A 27,658-nucleotide genomic window follows, 5' to 3' on the forward strand; every position below is an offset into this window, starting at 1 on the left:
CCCCTCACCCCCCAACACACACACATCGGGGCCATTTTCCACTATAAAAAAGTGCTCTTCAAAAGCAAATCGTCTTTTCTTCCGGCTTAAACGTGCTTGTTTGTTTCTAGAAATAAGCACTTTAAAACAAAATGCAAAGTGTTATATATGCTCTAGTAGTTCCAACTGCATAAGCAGCTCATTTCCTCCCAAGATGCAAATAGGCAGTGTGTTTCTTGGTGTGGAGACAGCATTTTAAAACATGCCCACTTAGCTATACGTTCTATGAGAAAAAGATGGTTGAGGGAGGCCACGCTTTTGAATGAGGCCCAGGCTGTGGTTCTTGACTGGCTTGTTACGTTTTCCTTTGGACACTTCCAAAGATACCACTTTCTTCTGACTTTGTAATATCTTATTTTTGATTTCTAATTGTGGTAAAACACACAGAACATAAAATCGTTCATCTTAACCATGCCTGCGTATATTCATGTGCAACTAGGCCCCAGAACGTTTTTCTGCTCATTAACCACTGACTCCCCAGTCCCTGGAACCCACTGTTCTACTTTCTGTCTCTGCAAACCTGACTCCTCTGGGACCTCTTCTAAAGTGAGATCACACAGTCCTTGTCTTTTTGTGACTGGCTTGTTTCACTGAGCATCACGTCCTCAAGGCTAAACAATACTCCTGTGTATTTACCTACTGCATTCAGTGTATCTGTCCACCCATTGGTGGTGGTTTACATGACTGCCTTCCACTCAATGTTTAAATAAACTTTTAGTTCGCAAGAGTGGTGGATTTACAGAAAAACATAACAGGTGGTACGGAAAGTTCCCACATGCCCCACACTCCGCTCCCCCTGTCATTAACACCTTATCCTGTACGTCTGTCACTGAATGAACTGGTGCTGACACGTTATGAAATGATGTCCATATTTCAACGATTTTCTCAAAATGTTTATTCATTTTTGAGAGTGAGAATGGGGAGGGGCAGAGAGAGAAGGGGACAGAGGATCCGAAGAGGTCTCTGTGCTGAGTAGAGAGCCCAGTGTGGGGCTCGAACTCACAAACGGTGAGATCATGATCTGAGCCAGAAGTCGGACGCTGAACCGACTGAGCCACCCAGGTGCCCCATTTCAATGATTTTTTTAGTCATTCTCCGTAGGGTCCCACTGCTTGAAGGAGAAACATGCAAGTTGGGTATGGAATTCTGTACTTTGCTTTAAATTTGAAGTAATAAAGTTCCTGTCCTGTCTCTTCACAAAATTATAGGACGATCCTTTCAAAAATAAAGCCTTGTTATTTAGCAACAATGCCCAAGAATTGCATCCGGATCCTTTCCAGACCGAAGACCCCTTCAAATCCGACCCATTTAAAGGAGCTGATCCCTTCAAAGGTATCTCTCTCGGTGCCCACTTAGTCATTGAAGGGCTGTTTACTTTGTGCCTGTTAGAGTTGTCCAATGACCAGAGTGGTTGGCCAGTAGCACCTTCTGGAATGGAGGGGAAGGGAGTTCTTTGAGCCCCGTGGGTCGCCAGAGTGTTGCACCTCGGCCTGGTCCACTGCGGAGCTGAGGTGTTAGAGTTGGCAGGGAAGAGATGAGCTCCCAGCTTGCAGCGAGGTGCCCACGTTCACAGGCAGCTGGCTCCGCCCTCGACCTCTGCTCGCTTTGGTTCCCATCCTCCTGTCGGGGTGGTAAGTTCTCCCTCGCTGCCCTGGTGGGATGGATAAGATGACCAGAGGTAGTCGTGATCGTGAGACTCCCCAGTGAGCGACAAGTCCCCACATAAATCTAAGGTCTCGACGTGACACATTTGCCCAGAGCCCCACATGAGTCCAGAATAACTAAGAAGGCTTCTAGAGATACATGTTTCTCACTGTGGTCCTTCAGAGCAAGGCAGCATTTCCAGGAAGGCTATCTGTACGTCCCTGAGCAAATGTACGGAGAGGGCGAGGCGTGGAGAGGGCAGAGGGGAGCGCCTTTCCGGCATCACGTGTGGAATCGAAGCACCACAGGACCAAAGCGACACCGGGCGGCTCTGGAAGCTCAGATGTGTGGAGCTCGTCCTCACACTGGGGCCGGCCGTGGGTCGGGCCCTGTGTTGTCCTGGCTGGGGGAGGTGAGAGGGAGAATGAGGTACAAGAGTGTAGCATGGTGGAGAGAGAGCGAGCAGTGAATTCTGGCTCGTTCCACATTTCCCCCCGCTGCGACCCCGTGTCGAGCAGCCAGTGGTGCCTCATTTCGTCCTGAACCCCCCAGCTGGGAACAGCCACCTCGGCCAGTCGCTGCTCCTCCTTGGATATGCCAGGGTCATTTCTACGGTAGAGCTAAACATTCCTCTCTCCTCCAATCTAGGTGACCCGTTCCAGAATGACCCCTTTGCAGAACAACAGACCGCTTCAGCAGGTAAAAGCCTTTGTGGAAGAGGCTTTTTGGTTTTTCATGGACTGGTCCTCACCCTTATTTATCTACTTCTTTCTTTTTCTTTTTCTTTGCTGAGGTGAAATTCGTAGAACACAAAACTCAACATTTTTTTTTTTTAATTTTTTTTTTTTCAACGTTTATTTATTTTTGGGACAGAGAGAGACAGAGCATGAACGGGGGAGGGGCAGAGAGAGAGGGAGACACAGAATCGGAAACAGGCTCCAGGCTCTGAGCCATCAGCCCAGAGCCCGACGTGGGGCTCGAACTCCCAGACTGCGAGATCATGACCTGGCTGAAGTCGGACGCTTAACCGACTGTGCCACCCAGGCGCCCCAAAACTCAACATTTTTAAAGTGACAGTTCAGTGGCATTCAGTACATTCTTAATGTACAACCACCACCTGTGTGTAGTTCTAGAATGTTTCCATCCCCTAAAAGGAAACCTTATCCCCATGAGCAGTCACGCCCTCCTCCCCCAGCCCCAGGCAACCACCAATCTGCTGTCTATCTCTGGATTTACCTGTGTTTTCATTATTAAAGTCAGCTTTGTCGAGAGGTGTAATTTATACACAGCAAAATTCACCAATTTTAAGTGTATAATTAGATGAGTTTTAATAAATGAGTTTTGAGTTAGGTGAGAACATTTCCATCATCCCAGAAGGTTCTATTCTGCCTCCTACCCCCCATCCCCGGGTCCCTAGCAATCATTGATCTGCTTTCTGTCATTATGGTTTTTACCTTTTCTAGAATTTCATATAAAGGGCATCAGTCAGCTACACACTCTTTTATGTTTGGGTTCTTTCACTAAGAGCAATGTTGTTTATTCATGGAGCATGTTTTTCTTCACTTTCCAAAACACCTTCTAGATCCATTTGGAGGGGATCCTTTCAAAGAAAGCGACCCGTTCCGTGGCTCTGCACCTGACGACTTCTTTAAGAAACAGACAAAGAATGACCCATTTACCTCAGACCCGTTCACGAAAAACCCTTCCTTACCCTCAAAGGTGAGTGTCACCTGGGAGGCCTAGGTGCTGCCCGTGTGTGCCCATGGCGCACACGAAAGTGGCCCTTCCTTATCCCCCGCCCACCCCCGGGCAGAGTCCGGGGCTCCAACATGCGGACTGAGCTTGCAAAGCCTGACACGTGTGCACGTAGGCCGTGAGCGCCACACGGTTCTTCGGGAGCTGGGCCGCGGGCATGTCCTACTGCTGGAAGGTGAGGTGACTAGGCCCTGTGAGGCTTGTCCCATGAATCAGGGGTCACGTTCAGAGGTGCACTGAGCCCGCGTCAGGATGGGTTGGGCCCCGAATAGCTCTCTTTTCTCTGTTCCTTCCTGTGCCCCTGTCACTTCAGCTCAGGCCCACTGGCTGGCTTCTCTGTTCTGTCGCCTGCCCCCACTGCGACCCTGTCTCCCAACAAAAATGAAACAAAACAAAGCATCACATGTTCCACATGACCACCCTGCCATCTTCCTGGCAGCACTTAGTGTGTGAGGCACTCACGTGCCCCTCTCCACCCCCAGCATCTAGCGGACCGTGTGTTTTGCAGTGTTAGGCCCAACACACTGCATTAAATGGCTGTCAGCTAGGATTTGAAAAGCAAAACAGTGACTCTGATTGAACAGAGAATTCTCATGTCTAGGGGAGGGCGGCTTATAGCCTCCTTTCATGTTCTGGGCTATATCTCTTCCAAAGCCCTACAACGTGCCCTGTCTGTCCCTCTAGACCCAGAGTTTCTTGAAGGCCAGGATTGGTTTGTGACGTTTCCGTCTGTGAGACCTGTCGCGGGGACCCCCTTTCATTCTTGGTATTGAGCTGTGTGTGATGTGTGTTCTCACTCTCTGTGGATCAATTTTGTTGAGCTTGTCCATCAACCAGCTTTTGGTTATGTTAATTTCCCCTCCTGTTTGTTTCTATTTCACTGATTTCTGCTTTTTTTTTTTTTTTAAATTTTTTTTTTTTTTCAACGTTTATTTATTTTTGGGACAGAGAGAGACAGAGCATGAACAGGGGAGGGTCAGAGAGAGGGAGACATAGAATCGGAAACAGGCTCCAGGCTCTGAGCCATCAGCCCAGAGCCTGACGCGGGGCTCGAACTCACGGACCGCGAGATCGTGACCTGGCTGAAGCCGGACGCTTAACCGACTGCGCCACCCAGGCGCCCCTGATTTCTGCTTTTTATTATTTCCTTCCTCCTCTTTTGGGTTAGTACTTTGCTCTTCCATTTCTAACATCTGAAGATTCAACCTCAGGTCACTGATCTTAGACCGTTTTTTCTAACATAAATGTTTTCAAACTACACATTTTGCCCTGAGCACTGCTTAGCCACCTTCCACGCATTTTGAAACGTTCTGTCTTTACTGCCTTTTGTTTGTGGTATGTTCTAGTTTCCCTTGTGATATCTCTGTTGAACCATGCGTTATTTAAAATACTGTTTTGTTTCCAGATACTTGGGTTTTTTTTTTTCTTTTACGTGTCTTATAGTATTGATTTCTAATTAAATATGCTCCTAGGGAACATGTTTTGTATTTTTTGCGGTCCTTTTAAATTTATTTATATTCATTTTATGGTTTGCATTGGTGTCCATACTGTATAATTGAGAAGAATGTTTATGGTTGTCGGGTTCTATAAATGCGAATTACATCAGTGTGGTTGATAGTACTGTTCAGATCATTTGTGTCTTTACTGTTTTCTGTTTGTTTGTTTGTTTGTTTGTTTGTTTCGTAGCTTTCCCAATTGCTGAGAGAGGAATGTTAAAAATCTGTGATTGTGGAATTGTCTATAGCCCCGTTAATTCGGTCAAGTTTTGCTTCATGTGTTTTGAAGCTCTGTCTGGTGCCTACACATTTCTGCTGGTTGTATCACCGTGAGGCAGTGACCCTTTTATCATTATAAAAGCTTTCTTTCTTCCGCTGGTGACACCTTTGTCTTGAGATCTGTTCTATCTATTAAAACAGTTGCCTCATCCTCCTTATGCTTACTCTTTGTACGCTGCACCTTTTTGCATCCATTTACTTTCAGTAAATGGGTTTCTATATATGAAGGGTCTTTTAGAGCGAGCATGTAGTTGGGGCTGCTGGTCAATCCAGTCTGGAAATCTCTGCCTTCGAAATGGAGTGTTTATTTATTTATTAATTTTTTTTTTTAAATTTTCTTTTTTTAACGTTTATTTCTTTTTGAGACAGAGAGAGAGACACAGCATGAACGGGGGAGGGGCAGAGAGAGAGGGAGACACAGAATCAGAAGCAGGCTCCAGGCTCCAAGCCATCAGCCCAGAGCCCGATGCGGGGCTCGAACTCGCGGACCGCGAGATCGTGACCTGAGCTGAAGTCGGACGCTCAACCGACTCAGCCACCCAGGCGCCCCTCGAAATGGAGTATTTAGACCATTAACATTTAATTCAGTTATTGTTGTGGTTAGATTTGAGTCTATTTTATTATTTGCTTGTTCTTTATCCCCTTTGTTTTGTCACTCTATTCCCTTTCTGCCTTCTATTTATTTATTTATTTATTTATTTATTTATTTATTTATTTATTTATTTATTTATTTGAGAGAGAACGCACTAGGGGAGAGGGGCAGAGGGAGGGAGAGACTCTTAAGCAGGCTCCATGCTCAGTGCACAGCCTGATGTGGGGCTCGATCCCACGACCCTGGGACCATGACCTGAGCTGAAATCAAGAGTCAGACACTCAACCGACTGAACCACCCGGACACCCCTCTGCCTTCTTTTAGACTATTTGAATATTTTCTAGAATTCCATTTTCTAGTATCTTTTGGCCTATTTTACCTATATCTATTTCTATTATTTTTTAGAGGTTGCTTTAGGGATTACCATATACACCCTTAACTTTTCGTAGGCTCCTTGGAGTGAACGTTACATCACTTTATGTAAAATGTAGAAAACTTGCAGCCAAATTTTCTTGGGGGGATAACGATCCTGTCTAAAGGATAGATCCCTTTATCCACCTCCTCCCTAGCCAGCCGTGTCTCCTCTTATGTTACAGGTGTCCTACGAATATAATATGTCTAAATACGTCATAAAGCCTGGAAGACAGTCGTTTAAGTTTTGCCTTAATCCATTGTATGTATGTAAAAGAAATTTTAAAGAGGAAAAAAGTGGTCTGTTTATTTTTGCCCATATATTTGCCACTTGCTCTTTATTCCTTCCTCCGGATCTGACGTTTCCTCCCATTATCCTTTTCCTTAAGCCTGAAGAACTTGGTCTGGCACCTCTTCTAATACAGGTCTGCTTTGTTGTCATTCTTGAAGGGTATCGCTGCCTGAGCTAGTAGTTTTTGCCCCTTTCAGCACTTTGAGGATATTGTTCCACTGCTTTCTGGCCTTCCTTGTCCTTGAGGAGAAGCCGTCAGTCTCAGGCACTTCTTCTCCCAAATGTACCATCCTGTTCTTCTCTGGCTGCTTTCTCCCTGTCTGTCTCTCTGTCTCTCTGTCTCCCTGTCTGTCTCTCTGTCTCTCCCTCTCTGTCTCTCTGTCTCTCTCTGCCTTTCAGTAGTTTGTGAAGCATATGTATGTGGTTTTCTTTGTATTTATGTTGTTTGGGGTTTGCTGAGGTTCATAAATCTCTAAATGTCTTTTACTGGACTTTGCAAGTTTTTGGCTGTTACTTAAACATTTTCTTTGTCTCCCCTGTTCTCTTCTATCTTTGTGAGATTACAGTTACTTATATGTTAGAGCTTTTGCTGATGTCACCACAAGTCCCTGAGGCTCTGTTTTCTCATTCTTCTTTCTCTCTCTCTCTTTTTTTCTTGTAGATTGGATAATTTCTTCAGATCTGTCTTCTGTCTCACTTACTTTTTTCTCTATCTGTTGTGTAGCTGACCTAGTGAAGTTTTATTCTAGATAGTGTACATTTTTCAGTTTTAGAATTTCCATTTGTTTCTTTGTGTGGTTGCTGTTTTTCTGCTAAGATCTACCCATTCCTCTGAAGAGTATTTTCCTTTACTTCACTGAGCACAGTTGTTACTGCTTTAAAGTCGTCCTCATCTAAGAATTCCAGCGTCTGGGGCGTCTTGGGATTGGTTCTATTGATTGTCTTTTCCCTTGAGAACTGGCCACATTTTTCTGGTTCTTTAGAAACGTATCCTGTGTATCCTGAGTGCTCTTTCGTGGTGACTGGATACTGCTCTGTTCCTCCAGAGAGTCCGGACGGCGAGTTTTCTGTTGGGGTCTTAGCTTCGCAAAGCCCTCAGATTACAGCTGTCCAGACAGAAGATTCAACCTGGTTCTGTTCGTTCCTGCCCACCTTGAATTCTCGTCCAGAGTCTTCCTGCTTTGGTTCACTTCCTGAGCTTTCGGGTGGTTGCTTGTATTTACCTGTGTTTTGTATTTTGTCCAGAGTTTAGAGGCGTTATCTGCAGGAGGGTTTGGCCTGTGGGGATTTTACTCCACCAGGGTTTAGTACAAATCATTTTATCCTCCTCGTGGCCAGCACCAGATGTCAGGACAGTGTGTGGTTGAACGAATGGCTGGGTAAATGAGTGAACTGCTTTTCACTCTTCCTCTCTCCTTTCACTCAGCTCGACCCCTTTGAATCCAGTGAACCTTTTTCATCCTCCAGTGTCTCCTCAAAAGGATCAGGTGAGACCGATGGCTTATTTTCCTTCTGACCCTCCCTGCTGCCAGTGGAGGGAGCCCACCCGGTGATGGTTTTATTTCCAAAGCTGTGTGTCCTCAGAGTTTATGTCATTAGCCAGGGGCGCCCAGATCCTCGCCGGAAGCACTTTAGCCAAAGCCAGCTATACCTCCCCCTGACCCCGCCACTGCTCATCTTTGTGGAAAGGGAGGTCGGCAGTAGGGATGAAGTCAGTAATAACACCACTGTTACTGGTTGCTCTTTGCTCATTGCTCCTTACGGATCTCTGGTTTGTACCTTCAGATCTTTTTCCTAAAAGAATCCAAAGTTTGACCGAGGGTACTGGCTTCTGCATTGAGGGAGGGGAGCATTTGTGGACTCCCCCTGGTTCTGGGGAACAGTCCCTGCTTGGTCCTACTGCCTTGCCTAGCAGCTCGTGCTTGATGGTGATAGAGTTCATTACCATAGGTGGGTGTGGGGGTTATCCAGGCAAATTGCCCCCCTCAAAGGAGAAAGCTTGGCAAACTGCACGGACAGGCTCCCCACATACATGGCGCTGGTGGTGGGTCACTGCAGAACTGCACCCCCCCTCCCTGACCCGGGCTGTGCTTCCACACCTGTCACTCCTCTGCTGACCGTGAGCAGTGCTGGCTAGAAGTACAGATGGGACAGAGTCCCTGTGGCTGTCCCCTAGGCGGCCGTCACAGCAAGAGACTTCCGGCCGAGCTAGACCAACCATGAGCCAGCGCAGGTGGGGCCAGGGAGGCCTTGTTGAGGGCCTGCGTCCAGGTGCACGGCCCTGGCCACCTCCTCAGATGTCCCACGCTGGGGGCCGTGGAATATGGAGAGGCAGCACCTGACCCTGACCCCAGGAGGTGTGTTCCCTGAGCGCCCTGTAACTCTGCGTCTGTTGGTGCCACTTTGCAGGTCCCTTTGGAACCTTAGACCCCTTTGGAAGTGGGTCCTTCAATAGTGCTGAGGGCTTTGCCGACTTCAGCCAGATGTCCAAGGTAAAGCCCCACCCACGGAGCACGTGTGCCTCTGCCAGTGTCTTTGTGCCTCTTGTCGTGGTCTTGTCGTGAGCAGCCAGGCATAATTATTAATACCACGTATGTATTTCCTCGGCACCTGTCAGACTCTGAAACGCATCCTCATGTGAGGCCGTGAGCCGGCAGGCAGGGTATAGAAAATGCCTGTGGTTGTGATTGGCTCCATTTCCCTTCCTCTGAGTGAAACTGCCAGAGCCCTGAATCCCTCCACGAGGCCTACGTGTCGCGGGCTCCCCCCAGTCCTACTGGTGTCTGTTAGCTGCCAGATCTTAGGCAATAAAGTTGTGGCTGCACAGACCCAGAGAAGAGAAGGCATTAGGCACAGGGGACTCAGGAGGGTCACGGGTGCCAGGCCTGGTGTGCGTGCAGCTGAGACTGGAACTGTGGGCTGCAGGCTGGCAGGCGGGAGGGATCCAGAGAACGTGGGCCGGTTATGTAAGTGGGAGCTGCCTGTGAGAACCCGAGAAGGGTTTGGAAAGTGAGGGCTGGGTTTTGTGAACAAATACACAGGTTCAAGACAGATGACACTCCTGCACTTGTCGGGCTGGGCAGTAGCTGCGTGCCACGGTCAGGCGAATATAGCCCCTGGTGGTGTCGGGGTCCTGTTGTGCGAGGGGCTGGGAGTTGTGGCTAGGAAGCTCTATCATTTATTTATTTATTTTGAGAGAGAATGCACAAACATGAGCGGAGGAGGGACAGGGAGAGAGAGAGAGAGAGAGAGAGAGAGAGAATCCCAAGCAGGCTCCATGCTTAGTGCAGAGCCCAGCGTGGGGGTCCGTCTCATGAACCATGAGATCGTGACCTGAGCCGAAATCAAGAGTCGGGTGCTTAACCCACTGAGCCACCCACCAACTGAGCGTTGCCCTGAGAATGCTAAATCTTTAATGTAGCAAAAAGTCAGTAGATCATGTCCAAAATGGACAGATCAAGAAATAACAGTAGATGCCCATGATTATAGAGGTAAATCTCAGAAGAAACCGCTAAGAAGTCAAAAACGTCGGCCATGGTGAGTGGGAAAGGCAGTGGTCCGAGGATCTGCGGATCTTCGTTATAACCTTTAGTGTCCCTTGGTTTTAAGTATGAGTACGTACTTCTCTGATAAGAATTTGGGAAAGCGGCATTAGGTGTGCCCCATGTGGGCCTCAGGGCCCCGTCCCGAGGACCCACTTGTGCTCTGCTGCCTGCTGATAGTCCCTGCAGGCAGGTGAGGGCCTCACAGCCCGCGGCCCCAGAGCCATGCTTCTTCACTCATTCCTGCAGTCTTCAGTATCCACCTGCTCCAGCCCAGGTGCCATCGCCGTGGTGTGTGGGGGGGCGAGTGGTGGCCACAAGCGGGAGCCCGTCCCCATCCCTGGTCTTACCTCCTAGTGGGGAAGACTCACAAGCCAGATGGTGGAGAGGGAGCTGGGGAGGGCATCCCGGAGCACGTGGGAGCCGAGCATCCGCAGCAAGGAGTCACTTGCTTCCTGCACGCTGCCCACCCCTGCTGGGCAGCCCCCCACCCCTCCCCCGCCCGTCCCTGCCGAGCCAGCTCCCGGGGGGCCTGCTGGCTCCACGTGCACTCAGCCTGAGGGACACACACTCGCCTGGGCACTGAGCGCTTGTGGTGAGCCAATGTGTGATTGTGGCACACGGCTTCTGAGAAACCTTTGAGACTCCGTTCGGGTTTTCAGAGAAGCACATTGAGCGTACATCGTCAAGGTAGCAAACCCAGTTTCTGGCCAGAGAGAGGGTGTCTGCTTAGCCATCGGCTGTCACAGGAGGGAGCTCGGAGGTGCTGGTGTAGCTGCCTCTCATTGCAGTGCCTGCGGGGAGCAAGCCTCCGTCCCTCGTGTGGGAACGCTGGGACTCGGATGGTCAGGATGCTGTCTGGGATTGGCCAGAAGGCCCCAGGACAGGAGATTTGCTCGGATGTTTGCCTATCACTTGGCAGCTGTTACACACGGCCCTCCCTGCTCCTGGAGTGGAGCTGTGCGTCCTTCGCTTTCTCATCCCTGCTTAGTAGGCAGGAAAATCACCTCTTGAAAGCAGAAAACTTGTGCCACACGGTGGCAGCAGTCCCCAAACGAAGGGGCCTGCATTGCATTCTCCAGCTGTCGGAGCGAGCCCTCTCCCTTTGGGAGGCTGGCCCCAAAGACAGAGGGAGTGAGCCGCCAGTGGCCAGAGCTGAGACAAGGACAAGGGCACAAGAGGTGCCCTTTTGAGAGGTGTCCTCATCGAGGCTGCATGGGCTGGCGGGGGCTGCGCAGGGCGGCCAGTCTGGATGGGCTCTGGGCTTCCCTCTCCTTGTCCTCGTGTCCCTCGATCAGGCCGCACACACACGTGCACTTGTGACTCCAGAGCTGGTGGCCCCTTCCTGTTGGAGGCACTGGCTGGACGGAGCTGGACGGGGCCGTGGAAAATTTGTCTCCAGTGCTCCTTTGTTTTGTTTCCACGCTCCCGTCACCTCCCAGTGTCCTGCCACTTGTCCAGCTGTACACCGAGCCCTAACCTGGTAGGACTCTGTTTTCCCCTTCGGTTCTCTTTCTGTTTTTCAAGAAAAACATCGTGTGTATAAATAAAATGCTGAAGGAAATGAAAGTAAAGTGGCGAGAAGGCTTTTTTTTTTTGGCTTCTTGGTTTTGTTTTTTTGTGTGTGTTTTTTACATTGCCAGCTTTTCCCCTTCTGAGTGGGGTGGCAAGGCGATGCACACGGAGCCCTTTCTTGACTCCACCCTAAGTCGAGGTGTCCTCCTCTGCGTGGCGGTGCAGAGGGAAGGTGACTGCCAGAGAGCTGGTTCCAGCACATTCCTTCGGGAGAATCTTCGGGCTTGCTGCTGGCAGGGGAGGTCCTCCCACCCCCCGACCCGCAGAGATGTTTTTAGACCCGTGTTAATCCATCCCCTTGCTTTAAGAACAAATTCTGAGCATCTGAGAGTAAGAACAAGACCTGAACATAATTATTTCACTCCCTCCCCCCATGAAAAAAAGCCATCCGTGCAGTCCTTGGCTGGTGGTCAGGCCCTTTCCAGTCGTTTTCCCAGTGGTTTTTAAAGCTATGCATTCCTATTTAGGGCCGTTTCTTAAAAGGTGAGAGTAGCTTGCTTTAAACCAACTCTTTAAACCGTGAACCCAAACATGTTCCTCTCAGAGGTGCTTTTTATAGTGGCTTTTCTCTTCTTTTTCTTTTTTTTTCTTTCTGAGCACGCTTCACGCTGTGCCAGCCCGGAGAGCCCCTGCCGGCTTTACTGAAACCCTTCTAAAAATAGCGACTTTCCCTGAAGCTGCAGCCTGAGGAGGAACGGGTCGGGTCCCAGAGGAGGCTTCTTGGGAAACCTGGAGTTGTGAAAATTGGGATTCGGAAATGTTGCTCGCGGGCTGTGTGGTGTTAGAAGTGCTGTGGCTCACGGACGTGGTGGGAGTGGGCCTTTATGGGTGGAGCCCTGTCCCACTGGAGGGAGCTCACCAGCTCAGTGGGTTTGAGCACAGAGGGGACAGAGGGACATCCTGGCCTGCAAGTGCCCTCCACCAGCTGGGACCATCGTTATGGCTCGTGGTCCAGGCTGCAGCTCGTGGGCTGGATGGACGGGGACCCCGCGTACCCGACGCACAGCGGGGTGTGTCCAGAGGGCTCCAGCTGCCACTCCAGAGCTGGTGCATTCCCAATAGTCGGGACGAAGACTGGGGTCCACGTGGGGGGCCTTTGGGCTGGTCATGCCACCTCCCTGCTAAGAAATTGGTTTTGATTCCTGCCTGCCTGTCTCAGGTTGTGCAGAAATCGCATGAGCCTGTGTTTGGTGAATGGCGGGGGCAGGAGCAGAACCCACGTGCTCTCCCAGCAACTTTGCCCCCCATCCCTTACCCCCATTCCCAGACTACAGATTCTAAATAGACCTTGACACTTCGCCTCAACTCTCACGCTGTCGCCCTCCAGGGGCAGGGTCTATGGTTAATGGGAAACGGCAGGAATAAAACATCAGTAGCTGATGGGGCATCCGCAGGTTCCTATGGGCATCTAAAAGAATTTGACCACGGCCACACCCTTGGCATGATCATTTTGCCATCTTGGGCCAGTGTTTTTGGGGTGCCTGTTGGAGCTGTTTACACATGACTTCGTTGCATTTTTGCTGCAGCCCTAGAGCGAGGGCCTGTCATTATGGCCATTCCACGGATGAGGAAGCTGAGGCACCGAGCAGTTGGCTGTGGCAGGGCCAGGCCTCCAGCCCAGGCAGGGCCTCCCAGCCTCCTCCTGACCACTGCACTCTTTGTGCAGACGTTCCAGAAACTTGAGCTGCAGGACTCCCTACCTTCTGTTCCTAAAAGGACAGGTGTCCACCGAACCCGGAACGGGGGGACAGTGGCCGCGGAGGGAAGAACCTCCTTGCCCTACCACAGTCCTGCCAGCCCCGTCTGCCCCTCTTGCTCTGAGCTTCCTGGGGGCCCGGCATGGTCTTGGCAGGGGACTGAGTCTTCCTCATTTGACCCCCGTCTTCCTCAGGGCTTCCTCAGGGCTTTCCTCTCTTTTGCTGTCCCACTGACCCCGCGACCTGTTCTGCCTCTTGGCTGCATCCACCTGTGTCTCTCTGGGCCCAAGGACAGAGCTCGGCCTGGTTCAAGGCCCCAGACCTATCGCAGGGGGTAGGCCGCCGGCAGTGGAGGGCCCTCGCCCCGGAGGCAGATGACGTGGCTTCCTAACTCCCTGACTCCACCACTGAGGTGCTCTGTGGCTGTAGGCTGCATCGCCTCTCTGTGCCTCAGTTTCCCTGTGTGTAAAACGGAAGTGGTTGTTGGGAAGACGAGAAGATAGCAAGGAGCCAACATCTCCCACCCTAGAGGCCTCGGAGGGCTGGTAGAGGGGACCAGGATTGCCCAGCAGGATGTCCCTCTCGTTGTGGGCTGGCCACCTCTTCCCCACTGGAGCCTGGTGTCTATGACTGTGCCTGGGGCGGGGGTTGCACGTCATTGTCCCTGTGCTCAGATCCCAGGGGAGGGGGAGCTGTGTGCCATGACTGGATCCCAGAGGAGGGAGGACTCAGGCCCTGTCACCCAAAACCTGCGCTGGCCCATCTGCAGCTCGTCCGTCTGCCACTGGGGGTTTGTCGTGGCCCGGCACCGTACTGGCACTCTGCGCATGAGCTGCCCACGGAGACGAGTCATGGCCCGCCACGGGTGCTGCCCCACCACCTGGGCGGGGGCCCGTGCCTGCGCATGGTGATGTGTGTCCTGTGGCGTCCCACCAGGATATCAGGCAGGCACAGTTGGCAGAAAGGACTCTGGGGGCGGCGGTGAGGCTCGGTCAGTCTCTGAGAACAAGAGGGGATCGGGGTGGATGAGGTAGAGCTTGTCCCAGCTGGAGACCCTGTGTGCAGCAGGGCGCAAGGAGTTCCAGGGACTGGGGAATTGTCGAGGGGATGGGGCGGCCGCAGGGATGAGGCGGAAGAATCGGGCAGTGGGGGGGCGCTGCCGAAGTCCCCCTGTACCTTGAAGAGCGCTGTGGAGGCCACCTGTGGGCACTGGGGCTGCAGACTGCTGTGCACCTACCTGTCCCCTCTACCCCCCTGCCCACCTGTGCATCTGTCTCACTGGGAGGGAGGCTCTGAGTTGCATTTGAGGTGGGGGGGTGGGGGTGGAAGGGCCGTGCTGGAGGTGAGAGGAGCCTGGCAGAGGCAGCTGAGCCGGTGCCGGCCGGAGTGGGTGGGGCAGCAGCACCCTCGGGCCACCTGGGGGCGAGGGGGTGCTCCGCTGCCGTTCTGACCCGGTGCTCAGCCCAGAGACGGCACACGGAAGGGACTGCAGCTACTGCGAGGGCTTGGGCGGGGCCCATCTCTGAAGCATGAGCAGGAGGCCCAGGGGACCCTGGGGTCAGGAAAGACTCAGTGTCCCTGTGTGGGTAGGATGGTGCGTGTGGCAGGTCACACCCCTCTTGTGACATCAGCCCATCAAGGCACAGGGCAGCTCTTGCCTGCTCTCTGTTCGCTGGCTTGCCCCTCACAGGCCAGAGGACCCTGGCTGTTGAGGGTGGAGGAAAGCAGGGGTCTTGGGAGAGACCCGGGTCCCCGTGGGGCCGTGCCGCAGAGCCCCGGAGGGTTGGGGGCCTCGCCGAGGCTCTCGGTACGTGAGCGTTGGCTGAATGGACATCCATTGCCTCCGTTTTAACGATTATTTTTGCCTCTCTTTCGTGTCCTCTCTTACAGCCCCCAACTTCTGGTCCTTTCACCTCCTCCTTTGGAGGGGCAGGATTCCCAGATGACCCCTTTAAAAGTAAACAGGACACTCCCGCTCTGCCTCCGAAGAAACCTGCTCCTCCGCGGCCTAAACCGCCCAGCGGTCAGTACGCTTTCTTCTCTCGCAGCGCCCGCCCCCCGTCGCAGGCCGGCGGCGGTAGGGGGACCAGGGGCTTCTCTGTTCACCAGACCAGAGTGGAGCAGATGTCGGGGGCCCCACACTTGGCACAAGAGGGTCTCCCTACCGCTTAGGCCTGGGTCTGTGCACAGTGTGTGCCTGGAGCACGCCTCCCACCCCACCCACCCTCACCCTGTCCTGGGGGCCCCTGGGCTCCAGGCTCAGTGTGGGCCTCCGGGGTGGTCTCCAGAAGGCCCAGGGCTCAGCCCTTGTGGTGGCGTGTGTGGTCAAGATCTGGTGGCCCCTCTGGCTTCCCCTCCCACCCGAGCTGTTTTCCAAGTTGGCTGAGGCCTCCCCCTCGATCCAGTGCCTCCCTGCTGGTTAAGGACTCGGCGTAGGGTTTGGGGTGGGGGTCCTTTTGGCCGTGCTTGATGCAGGAGGAGGCAGGTGGCTCTGGGCTCCCTTCTGCTTGGCTCCCGCCCGGTGTCGCTCCCGAAAAGCTCTAAGCAGGGGGCTTCCTGTAGACCTGGCCCGTCCTGGCTGTGGCTGGTGCTGCTGATCTCTCTCTCGGTCCTGCCCCTAGGGCCCCACTCTCAGGAGAGGGCCCAGGTGTCCCCCTGAGGAGGCTGAGGACTCAGAGCTTGTGTGGGGACTCTGTCTCATATGATGGCCACAGGCTGACAGGCCAGGTTGCTGGACTCGAAAGGAGAAAGCTGTTGTTTCGAGTGGCAGAGGGATTCACTGCAATTTCCTAGCCCCTTCCTCCACCCCTGCTTACTGTTTTCTTGCTGCCCTGGCTTCAGGCAGCCTCCGCGACGCTGTCCTGAGTGGGTGGCCATAGGAGACCCACACGCTCCCTCGAAACTTGGTCCTGCCTGAGCTAGCTTCTGCCCTTCAGTCCACCTGGGGCTCCACTCGGCGGCCCGTGGAACTCTCTAGTTGCAGCTGGTCATTGGTCCCAGGCCCTCCAGTCATCCCACACAAGGTCCACCCGTCAAAGTCCTCCTCTTAGCAGAGGTGAATGGAGGGGAAGTTATTTTTAAGAGGCCGCCTGCCCTGTCATATCACCTGAGCGAGCTACGGCTTGCTTTCAGGAGGACGGGAGCCCCGCCTGCAGGGCGGCTCTACGGGGACCCTGGCAGTCTCCTGATGGAAAGTCATCAGGCCTCCGTGCTCCACCTGAAAAAAGGGAGCCACAGCATGCGTGCACACGCCTGCATACGCCCCGCCCACGCATGGGTTCACGCTTATGTGCCTATGTGCGTGCTCACATGCTCACGTGCTGCTCACACGTGCAGACGCGTGTGCACACATGCACACGTTCCCGTGCACCCTCACCTGTATGTGTTCTCACACAGTGCTCCCACGCACCTGCATGTGCGTTGCACACGTCACGTTCTCACGCACACACGGGCTCGTACACGGGACAGTGCAGGAGGTGTCGGGCCTCAAGGAGATGCTCCAGAACTTCACGCTCAGGGTTTCTTGGAAACTCTTATTTCCGCCTCCTCCCCTTACTTGAACCAGTGCCGGATCTGCGTTTAAATTTGCTCTTCACTGTCCCCTTCCCCCTCGTGTCACCCTCTGCAAAGCCTCCGCGCCCCGTTTGGGCTTCTGCTTGTAGCGCACCGCGGACTTAGAAAGCAGAGAAGCCATCCGCATTTGGGAGAGGTTTGGGCCTGTATTCTGGGGAGTCTCAGGCTGCTTTGCTCTTGGCTTTGGGCCACCGTACCCTTGCTCTGCCGTGGCCGGTGAGGTGCTGGTGCCCCAAATATCCTGTTCATGTCCATAGACCCTCAGGGAGCACTTATGGGTCTGTTCCCTAGCCAGCTTACCTAGCAAGACCTCCAAGAGAGGACGGGCACCATGATGGTCGTTTCTCAGAAGAGGAAAGGGAAGTGAGAGAGGTCACGTGGGCCACCCACTGTCACCCAGCAAAGTGGCAGCAGGGCCAGCCCTGGACCCAGCGACCTGCCCCCCCTGGGCCTCTCCATCCCTGTCAACAGTTGGAATGAGGTTCAGAGTGCTCTGGAGATTGGCAATGCGTGCGCGGTGTTTGATCTGTAACGGCCGTGACGTACCTGCGTTGAGGTCTAAATGTCTCTCGTCTGATTCTCTTACCTAGAAGCAGTGGCTGATCAGAAAAACTCTGTGCTGTACACACTGCTGGGTGGTAGGTACACGCCGTGTGAGCGTTGTCGTTTGAGCGATTCCAGCGGTGGCTCAGCTGCGATTTCGTACTAACCTCTAACAACACGGAAGTTGCCGGCTGTGTAGATGCACCCCACGCATGACATCTGAACCGAGCAGTTGACACTTTAATGATTGCATCTGGGGTGGGGGGGGGGGATGTGCACCCTGACACCACCCCTCCACGTCCACACTGCACAGAGCGAGACTGCGTAAGCCCCGGAGCAGTCGGGGGTTAGCTGGTTATTAGCAGGACAGGTCAGTGGACGAGTCTGGAGCCAGTCCTGCTCAAAGTGTTTGTTATGAGGACAGAGGGCACGACTCGTGTTTTCATGGCTGCTTACAACAGGCAGCAGCCAGGGAGATGTCCAAATTTTGTTGTTTTTCTGTTTTTGTTTTTGTTTTTTAAGAAAATGAAGGCCAACCTTTTGAAAGTGAGGGAACAGAATGTGCTTCTCCGCTCTTCTCACTGACCGGGCCTTTTGCCGTGTGGAAAGGCCACCCGGCCGGCATCTGAGGTGGCCACTGCCACCTGGGAACACCACATGGTCACACTCAAGGGCCTTCCCAGCTTGCGGAAGGCCCCACTGTGGTCCCACCCTGGGGGCAAGGTGAAGTGGGTACCCGGCTGCTGGAGGCCCTGTGGTCCTGGTGAGGGAGCCCTGCTCCATGGAGATCCCAAGTGGACGATCCAGACTGCCTGGCGAGAACGGTTTTTTCCACAAACCAAAACTCACGGCTTCATGCCTGCACTCACAGAAACCAACACGAAGGCACGGCTCGTCCGTAGTAGGTTCTAGAACTCTGCCAGGTCTCTGCACCTGGAGGTGGCTCTGATATGTGAGGCCACTAGAATCCAGGATGGTAGGTCAGGCTCAGTCCGTGTTTCTGGACATTGGCGCAAGGGCGAAGGGTCACATTCTGGCTGTGCCATCTCCTTGAGGGGCTCTGGGCGAGCGCCTGCTCCTCATCAAGCCTCGGTTTCCCTGACTGAACATGGGACCGACTCTGGCCAAGCAGGGGCCGTGTGGAGAAAGTGCCCTGCACGGTGATGACCCTCGCTGTGATGTGTGTGATGTGTGTCCCCATCCCCTCCCCAGGGTCCCGGGACCAGGACACAGGTCCTCTTCCACAGGCTCCTTTCCCAGAGGCGGACAGAAGCTGGGCCCGAGGCAGCCATGTGCACGCCGGGAGTTACCAAGGGACCCTCTCCCCCACGAGATTGCAGTTTGGCAGAAACCTTTGCAGTTGAAAGAGAGCATGGGTAGCTGAACTTCAAAGAGGGCTCCAGGATCCTCTCTGGCGAAGCTCAGCTCTTGTCGCTTGTGCGGGACGGGGTGCACGTTTGGGTCTGAGTCACGCATGGTCTTTTGGGTACCGTCTCTCGCATGCCATATCTTGCAGCGTTCACCTTCTGTGGGAGTTGTTTTTGTTTGTTCTTCAAAGCTCCACTGAGGTTTGACGTGCAGTAAACTCGCGTATTTAAGTGTCAGCCTGTTGCGATCACGGTGGGAGACCGGCCACCTGGGAGCCTCACCGAGGTTCCCTGTGAAAGAGTTCTGGTGTCATGTACATGTGACTGGAGCAGCCCACGGCTGGCCATCGGCTTTCGCTGCTAAAGATGCAGTTCTGTCTTGACCCGAGCCAGAAAGCGTGCCCTCCGGGCCACTGAGAATCACCCTCTGGGACACCTGGAGCTCCAGGGTCCACACTGAGTTCTCTGTGCTCAGAGCTCTTTTCTAGAAAGGTCTGTCAAGGTATTCAGTAAGCAGCAGGTGCCTGTTCTTGGTAGAGAGAATTGGTTTCTTCCAGGCAGATGCAAAACAGACCCCGCTCGCAGCCTCTGAAACCTGTCAGTTAAAGCTGGTGCTCGCACACCTCCCCCAGGTAAACAATGGTGTATTTTCTGCAACGGATCAGAGACCGAGATCAGTCAGAACTCACCGCTGAAGAGTTTCTAGGTAAAAGTTGTTGATTTGCAAAGGGAGAAACAGATTTTTTTTCAAGGGCAGGAAATGGCTGTGTGGGTGTCAGTGATTGGGCCTCCGCACCCCAGCGACAGATAGCGGGATCCTGCCCTCGGCCCCACCCTCCCCACTTCCTGCAAGTGCAGCCCTGCGCCCTGCCCGGCCCCTGCGGTGCCCCCAAGTCACCTTTAACCTCTCCGCAATTTAATTAGCCTTTTATTACTGCTAATGACCTTTTCACCTCCACAATAAAGCCATGCACGTGCCCAGGTTGCCTTTTTTGGTCCCCTCCCACCTGCCCTCAATTCGCCAACCGACACAGGGAAAATGAAATCGCATTTAATCTGAGTCCTGTTTGAGTCAAATGATTAAAAAACAAAACAAAACAAAAAAGCAGTCCTTTCCCCCCTGGAACGGGAGTCTCCTCCCACAGCTGTGTGTGGACGCCACGCAGGGTGACTGCGGCTTCTTGCTTTGGCCGGTTCTCGCTGCTGCCCACCCACAGGCCAGCCCGCTCACTGGGCGGTCACCCTGCCCGTCCCGGGTGAGCCGCCCACGGGACTCGGTCGTGGAGGAAGCCCCGAGTTCCTCCACGGCACCAGCCCGTGTGCACGCTCGGCTCTCCACCTGCTCTGACAGGCCAGGCTGAGGCTGAAACCGGGGTGGCCGTCCTTCGCCCGTGTAGGTCCTGGACCTCTTGTTTGTCGCTCAAGATCCACTTTTAAAATGGCTTCTCCAGTTGAGCCGTGCGGTTAGCACCTCAACCTTGAACCTAACTACTTTAATTCCGTTCCCACGATGATTTCAAAGAGATAATTCGGTGGGTACAAGCGAAGTTCTAGAATGGGACAAGAGCGGTTCGCCGCCATCTCAAGAAGCCTGGAAAATTCTGGCACTTGCCGGCCAGCCTGGGTCGGGGTGCCGCAGCGGAGCCGCGGGCGCCCAGCCTGGTGGAGCCCTCCTTTCCCGCTCGCCGTCCCCGCCAGCTGGGGGGCGGGGGCGGGGGGGGGGGACGAGCATCTGTGTCAGGGCTGGGGGTGACGCCCTGGCAGCACGCGCTCGCCAGCAGACCCTGCTCCCCGCAGACAGAGAAACGCCCTTTTCCTCTCAGCCTCTTCCTTGAGAAATGCCTGGAGATGGACTGTTCTCTGGGGTGCATTTCTGCTCTGCAAAGTCGGCTGAGTTTGAAAATAGAAGCATTTGCCTATCTTAGCACACGCCCACCCTCCTGCACCCCGGAGGGAAGATTGAGTGGGAGTTGAGTGACACAGTTGTCATCTGTAGCTCAGTGGCGTGGGGTCCCGGAGCAGAGGAATCCGAGTTCCTGGGGGGCTGTGGGGCCTCAGGGTGGGGTGTGGGCTTAGGGAGCCTGGACCCCCTGCCCATCCTGCCACCGACCGTGGGTGTGAATGGATAGGAGCCACTGCCCCGCCCCTGGTTCCCCGCCCCCTTCCCAGCCATCTTGAGGGCTTCGTGTGCCTGCTGCCAGGCTTCCCCCAACCCCTTGGTTCCACTTAGAGCGAGGTGAAGGAGCCTAGGAAGGTGTGCCCGGTGTGGCCCCTACTTCTCCACGGTCCCACATCCCCTCATTTCTCGATTCAAAGCACCGAGTCATTCCTTTGCCTTTGCCTTTGTCAGCTGAAAAACAGCATGTGCGTGTGGGGCAGGGGGGAGTCTGGCCATACAGAGAGCAAGAGTGGGGGGTTCCCTGTTCTGCTAAGACTGGACTCACTCCTTCCAAGCTGCCCCCACAGTAGGAGGGAGCTCCTGGGGGGCTGTGCACCTCCAGTGCACGCACGCTTTCTAACCGTCTTTCAGACCCGCCTATAACACTTGTGATTTTGTTAAATGTGGGCACGACGCCTTTCTGCCCGTGCCGAGGTAGCGATTTGGCAGCTTTGGAGCTCCTCTGTAGGGACGAACAGAGGCTGGGCCACCTCGGCCCAGTGGCACAGACCCAGGGCTCCCCCCCTTCTGGCTGCTGCGTAGCCACGAGCGTCTCCCCATCCCCTGCCAGGGCGCCCTGAGCCCCTGGGAGAGGTTGGCACGGGTCGGCGCACGGGGCTGTTCCAGCAGAGTGTGTCGAAGGCAAAATTCAAAGAACAAATGTGATTTTTGCAAAAGCAGAACTATGAAACCTGCAGTCTGTATTGTTTTTGTTGTAAAGACTGATCTGTAATTTGACAGATTGGTAAGTTGACTTGTAAGTCGCGAACTCCTCTCCATGGTTTGGCACAGAACTAAAGTAGCCCCTGTCGGGAGCCTTTTGTTGAAACTTCTTGAAAATCCTCTCTCTCAGTGATACGTGTGTCTTGAGGACCCAAAGAGTGTGGCCACTTTCCTTCCCCCTTTTCTCCTCTCTCTTCTGATGGCGGGTTGACCCCACATCCACGGGGCTCGTCACCCAGCTCAATTCCATGACCTTTGACCACCCCAGACACCGTAGAGGCTGAAAAACATATCTGTTGTGGAGATGCCTGGTGGATAATAGTAAATATTTGTTCAGCTTTTCTCAACAATTCAGTACCAAACCTCATCCTGTTCCCCTCAATGCATTAGGCAGATTTTTCTTAAAATTCAGTAAATATTTTTAGTGGAAAATCTCAACGCTGTGATGGTGGGGACCTCAGATTTTATCTGCCGGGGCTGTGCTACTTGGCACGGCTTTGATCTGCGGGGTTTGCCTTCTCTCACATGTGCATCAGTGAGAGCGAGCACGGCTGGCATCTGCAGGGCTCCTCGCTTGCAAGCCGTTAGTTGGTCCCGAGCGCCGCGGTTGGAGAAGTGGGTTTCTTCCCTCCCTCGCCTCCCCCATGTCCCTCCAGATAGGTGGGGGCCGGAGGAAAACGCTGAAGTGTGTTGGTTGAAAAGCAGTCTCTTTCAGTCAAAGGTTCCCGAGGGATTATGAATTTGAAGCCTTGTGCTCTGCACGGGCTGCTTTTTGTCTCCCTTTCTCCCCACTGCCCCCGGTGAAGCTGTTTTGCTGAGGGTGGGGGGGGGGGTGGCGGGAAGGGAGAAGCCAAGAGTGCCCCCTCCCCAGCCACAGTCCTCCCTTGTGGTGTGACAGTCAGAAGCATGGCGATTGGGTGGGTGCCCGTGCCGTGGAGGGTGAGGGGCAGTCGCCTGAGGGTCCCCTGTTGTATAGGGTGAGGGGCAGCTGTGTGGACGTGTCCCGTGTTGGCATAAATGGCAGTTGTGTGAACGTCCTGTGTTGTGTAGGGTAATAGCTAAGGTGGGGCAGCTGTCCTGACCACAAACCTTTGTTTTTTTCTTTCTTTTCTTTTCTTTCTTTCTTTCTTTTTTTTTTTTTTGTTGTTGTGTTTTCTTGTTTTTGTATTTATCTCTCAGCTCTAGAAACGTAGTTGCATTTTCCAGCTGTGGCCTCGAATCTTACAAATAGAGCCCAGCAAATGTCCAGTTGGGATGAAAAATGCACTCACACTTCGGTGCATTTTTGATATTTTTACCCTTCAGGTTCATCGAGACCCTCAATCACCCAAAACCTCTTCCTCTCCTCCTAAGTAAAGACTTTCAAATAAGGGAATCTACCTCCCATCAAGAGTTTTGAGCATTCCCGGTTTTCTGTGTTTGTAAGCCCGTCATTTTTCCCATTGGCGGGCCGGGCTCTTGCGGACCCTTCCCGGGCAGCGGTTTCCTGAAAAGCGCATTGGGAAAGGTGTGACAAGGGGGCAGTCCTGATGTCAGAGACTCAGGGGCGCCTGCCCGGGGCCCGGCCGCTTCCCCGATCCCGGGTGCCCAGGGTTCGGGGGGCAAGGGGAGGGCACACACGGCCTTGAAAAGTTAAATAGGAGAATTAAAGAAATTTCTACCAGGGTGGAGCCGGCCACTGGTTTTTTTTTTTTTTTTTTTAACAGCACACACTGTGGTAAACCATCGGGCTCGTATTGTTTTTGCCGAAGGCAGTCCTGTGTGCGGTTTCGGTGCACCGCTTGGGTAGCTGTTGAAACTGTTGCGGTTTGAAATAAGCCCTACTTTGCCTTTTCTTCAATCTTGCACTCCTCTGTTAATGAGGACTCCTCTGAGGATTGGAGAGTCACCGTGGGCGACATGCCTGCAGCTCCCAGCCCCCGGGGGGTCGTCGCTTGGTGCCTCCTCGCTCACCACCTTCCCTCCGCCAAGGGGTCAGGCGGTGCCCCGCGCAGCCCTCTAGGAGCGGTGACCCCACGCCTCCCAAATGGCATGTGTCGGGAGTCACCCTGGTTAGTTTCTTTTCCAGCCCTTCCTAAAAAATGATTGCCGTTGCCTCCCCTGCACCGTGTTCTAGTCAGCATCTTTCCTTCCTTGTGGCACCTGGAGTCGTGGAAAAGGCAGAAAACGGGCAGTGACTTGGCTCAGGGGCACGGAGGCAGCTTAGAATGACTTTGTCACGTTCGAGATAAACTACACCTCAGAAAATCGGAAAAACGATTAAGGCGTTAGCAGAAGTGGTTATGTAAAAGCAGGAACTACACCCAGAATGTTTGAAAAGTGCAGCTGCTAAAAATAAATGGGGGTGCAGAGTAGGAAGTTTGGACCGAGGGCAGTCACGGTGTGCGTTTCTTTGCAGAAAGCCTCTGGTCGCCAGCACGGTGTCAGGCCAAGCCAGAGTCGCCACCGATTTTGCACGTGTCGGGTCCAATAATTCAGCCTCTGCACCCAAGCACAAAAACAGACAACCGAGAAAAAACCGTTTTGTTTCTTTTTTTTTTTTTCCCCTCTGAAATCAAGAGCAGTTGATGTGCCCTGGTTTCATATTAACGCAGTCATGATTTCTAAATAACAACGGTTTCAGCAACGGAGCAAGACCAGGCCCCAGCAGTTTTGATGTGAACGACACTTTTCATCTCCCCGATCACCTCTTTGCTTGTCAGAAACCTCAGCTTGAAATCCTAGTGGGCTGGATTCTGAACCACCACCCCCAAAAGCAATTTAAAAACCACAACAAACCCGAACCAGGGTGGGGAGATGTTCCCAATTTAAAAGAAGGAAAGAGCACAGAGTAGGCGCTGCCTTTGAACGTTCGGACCGTTGTGCTCCTCGCGCTTGGGGCCGGGCTGGGGTCAGCTGACCCCTTTATGCCCACTCCGCTGTCTGCCCTTGGGACCAGACCCTGCAAGAAATGCTCCAGGAAGTCAAGCAGCTGGCCACTTGGCTGTGCTGTGCCCTGGCATTTCCAGCCTGTCCTCAGCAACTCTCTACTTTTTCCTGTATTAGAATCTTCTTCTTTGGTCCATTGTCATTTTAGTTTTTGACTTGAAAAAAATCAGCCCACGAGGGCACCAGTGAATATTGGTCTCTCTTGCAGAGGAGGGAAGCCAGAACTCTTTTCTAGCTCCCCAGCGGGGCTTCCCGAAAGGGCCTCAGGTCCCTCAGGACAGTCCTGTGGCTCTTGTATGGCAGCCCCGGGCCCACGAGGACCCCCACCAGGGCCAGGGAGCGGTATTTGCTTGTACCAGCAGTTGCCGAGCCCCACCTGGGAGGAACTGACCCTCGTGTGCTGGGGGCTACACCAGGAAGGATCGGTGCCACGGGAGGGGGACAAGGCAGTTGGAGACCCCGCAGGGGAGGAGTGAGCCCTGAGGGAGGGGTCTGCCGGGGAAGGGCGAGGCAAGAGAGACTGGCTGGGCAGGACGGACGGTACAGGTGGTTAGGACAGTGGAAGTGGCAAGGGGAAAGAGGCTGGGAGTGGTCATGCCACGAGGACCATGCATACTGGGTTAGCATCCCGTCCTCATGCAACCTGAGCCTGTGTCCCCAACCCTCAGGATGCTGTCCCCCAGGGCACCCCTGCCTGTGTCCTTAGGGGTCCTTGCATATACTGGGTCAGTGTGTACATGAGGGCCAGTCTTCCTGGTGTCCAGGAGCCCCCGGAGCGGGCTTCACTCAGGAGCACGTGTGTCTCCCCACGCTCAGGCCTCGGCTGCTGCTGCTGCACGGGCTTTGGAAGGCGAGGTGGAGTCTGCCTCCTGGTACACTCCACAGGGGGATCTTCTGGGGCTGTGCGTCTTCTCTCGGGGGCGGCCCCTGGCTTGTGCTCCACGCTGGGAAAGGAGGGCTTGAGGAGGGGGTGATGGGCGGGTGCCTGTGAAGCGGTCCAAGGCGAAGGTGCCCTTGTCCGGAGGCTGCAGGTGCCACCGTGCTGCACACAGGGCTTCTGAGTGGCTGCATCAGAGCAGAGAGCTGCAGCCAAGGGTCCTCGGTTTTCTTGTGGGGGCCCCGGGGGGCTCCAGTCTCCCAGAAGGGCCTGATCGCACGGCAGGAAGAAGTGAGTGCTTACCGCCTGCTTGCTGTCCGAGCTCCGTGCCCGCTCCACATCAGGGGCGGGTGTGCTTTTCCCGTGAAAGGCCAGAGAGTCAGTGTTCATCCCCCGCAGGCCTCACGTTATCCTAGCAGCCACAGAGGACACAGGATTGAGTCGGCACAGCGTGTTGGCACTGGCATACCTGAAAAGCTTGGTTTACAGAAGCAGGTAGCCCTGTCGTGGGTGGATCCCTCCTCTTGGTCACTGCTCTGGCAGCCACGCGGGGTGGGCCCCTCACGACCCCCACGTGAGTGTGTTCGGGCTGCCGTAGCAGGACCACAGGCTGGGCGGCCTAACGGAAATGTACCACTGTCCCACGGCCCTGGGGGCTGGGGGTCTAAGGTCAAGGTGCCGAAAGGCTTGGCTGGTTCCTTCTGAGGCCGCTCTCCTTGGCTGGTAGCTGGTGATCCTCTCCTCGTGTCTTCATGTCACATCATCTTCTCTCTGTGGACGTGTGTGTCCTAATCCCCTTTTCTTATAAAGTCACCCGTATGGGACAAGGGCCCCCCCCGCAGGACCTCATTTTAGTGTAATCACCTCTTCCAAGACCCCGTCTCCAAATACAGTCACGTTCTTAGGTGCTGGGGGTGGGCACAATATAACGAACTTGTGGGGGATGCAGTTCGGCCCGTAACAACCCCTTTTCATGGAGTAGGAGACTAAGGCTGAGGACAGGGTCGAGGGGTGGCTGCTGTGCTACCCCCCGTCCCCCAGGGGTAGGTCTGGCCTGCCCCGGGGCTGGGCTGGAAGAGTTGAGCACAGGGCACAGGAGTTCCCCCGAGAGGACAGTAGCAACTGAGTCGGGAGTGCATCCTGGGCAGAGGGACCAGCCAGAAAAAAACCCCGCGTTGGGGGGGGTTCCCAGGAAAGGAGGTGCCACTCGAGCCCTGGAGGGGTGGCAGGCAATGCGGTTGGGGAGACTTTGGCATGGGTTGCAGGGCCTTCGGGAGTCACCGCGCGATGGGAGAAGCATAGGCCCGGGGTGGGGCTGGGGGTACAGCGGGACCTGTAAGGAAGAAAGCTCCGTTCAGCGAGGGTGTAAAGCATCAGGCCCTACGATAGCATCAGGACACAGCAGCGGACGGCGGGGCCCTAGCCCCAGGGAGCTTATGTTGTGTTGAGAGAGAGCAAAAATACACACGTGATGTAATGACAGAAGGTAACAGGGGCCGCAGAACGGGAGACGGGGAGGCATCTTGGCCAGAAGTGGGGAGGGTCAGCCTCTGGCTCTGCGAGAGGAAGGGTTGGTTTCCCAGGCCTGGGGACAGCAGGCACAAAGGACTCAGCTGGGCGGGGCTGGTGCATATTCCTAGAGCAGCAGCGAGCGAGCCTTTGGGAGATCTCAGCAGCGGGATCGGGATCGGCTAGATGTTAAAAAGCCGTTAAAAAGCCGTTTTGCTGGATGAGGATGGCCTATGGGGCAGGAAGCTGGGAGGGGGAGCGACCAGTGAGGTGAGCGGTTCCCAGGGACCCAGGAGAGAGGAGAGCTGCTTGCTCGGGGCGGTAGCTGCAAAGAGAAATAGGGCATCTCCGGGTGGTGTGGGCATGCCCACCCTTCCTCCCGCTTGGAGTGCCCCTGGAGTATGTCTGCCCCCCACTGTTCTCAGGTGGACAGCCTGGAGTTTGCAAGTGGCTGGGCCGGCCTCACCTGACAGCTGTCTCCTCTCCCCCTAGTCTGGGGACCAGGGAGGCCTTGACTCACCCGTTGGCTCATCCTTCAGAGCAGGGAGTAGGCCGGCTGTGCACGGCGGCTGTGTTGGGGGGGTGGTTCTTCGAGGCCAGTGGGACAAGCCAGGGAGCTGTGGCGAGCACCCAGAACACCCTGCTCCCTGCAGCCCTG

At 54.2% G+C, this 27,658-nt stretch overlaps 1 protein-coding gene across 14 annotated transcripts in view; it reads left to right on the forward strand.

The window, feature by feature from the left end:
• Window positions 1-27,658, forward strand: part of EPS15L1 (epidermal growth factor receptor pathway substrate 15 like 1) — a 99,391-nt gene that overhangs the window by 63,954 nt on the left and 7,779 nt on the right. For 6 of the 14 annotated variants that reach the window (XM_086698745.1, XM_086698753.1, XM_086698748.1 and 3 more), the window contains 7 exons: window positions 1,248-1,371; window positions 2,332-2,382; window positions 3,266-3,402; window positions 7,935-7,995; window positions 8,918-9,000; window positions 15,213-15,345; window positions 17,486-17,533. In XM_086698745.1, the coding sequence (XP_086554871.1) occupies window positions 1,248-1,371; window positions 2,332-2,382; window positions 3,266-3,402; window positions 7,935-7,995; window positions 8,918-9,000; window positions 15,213-15,345; window positions 17,486-17,533 (637 nt within the window). Of the gene's footprint in view, window positions 1-1,247; window positions 1,372-2,331; window positions 2,383-3,265; window positions 3,403-7,934; window positions 7,996-8,917; window positions 9,100-15,212; window positions 15,346-17,485; window positions 17,534-27,658 lie in introns of all 14 variants that reach the window. The other 8 variants (XM_086698747.1, XM_086698756.1, XM_086698750.1 and 5 more) reach the window with 5 other exon arrangements.

Source organism: Puma concolor, chromosome A2 (genome assembly GCF_028749965.1).
Source record: "Puma concolor isolate L17-30 chromosome A2, mPumCon1.1.hap2, whole genome shotgun sequence".
Lineage (NCBI taxonomy): Eukaryota > Metazoa > Chordata > Mammalia > Carnivora > Felidae > Puma > Puma concolor.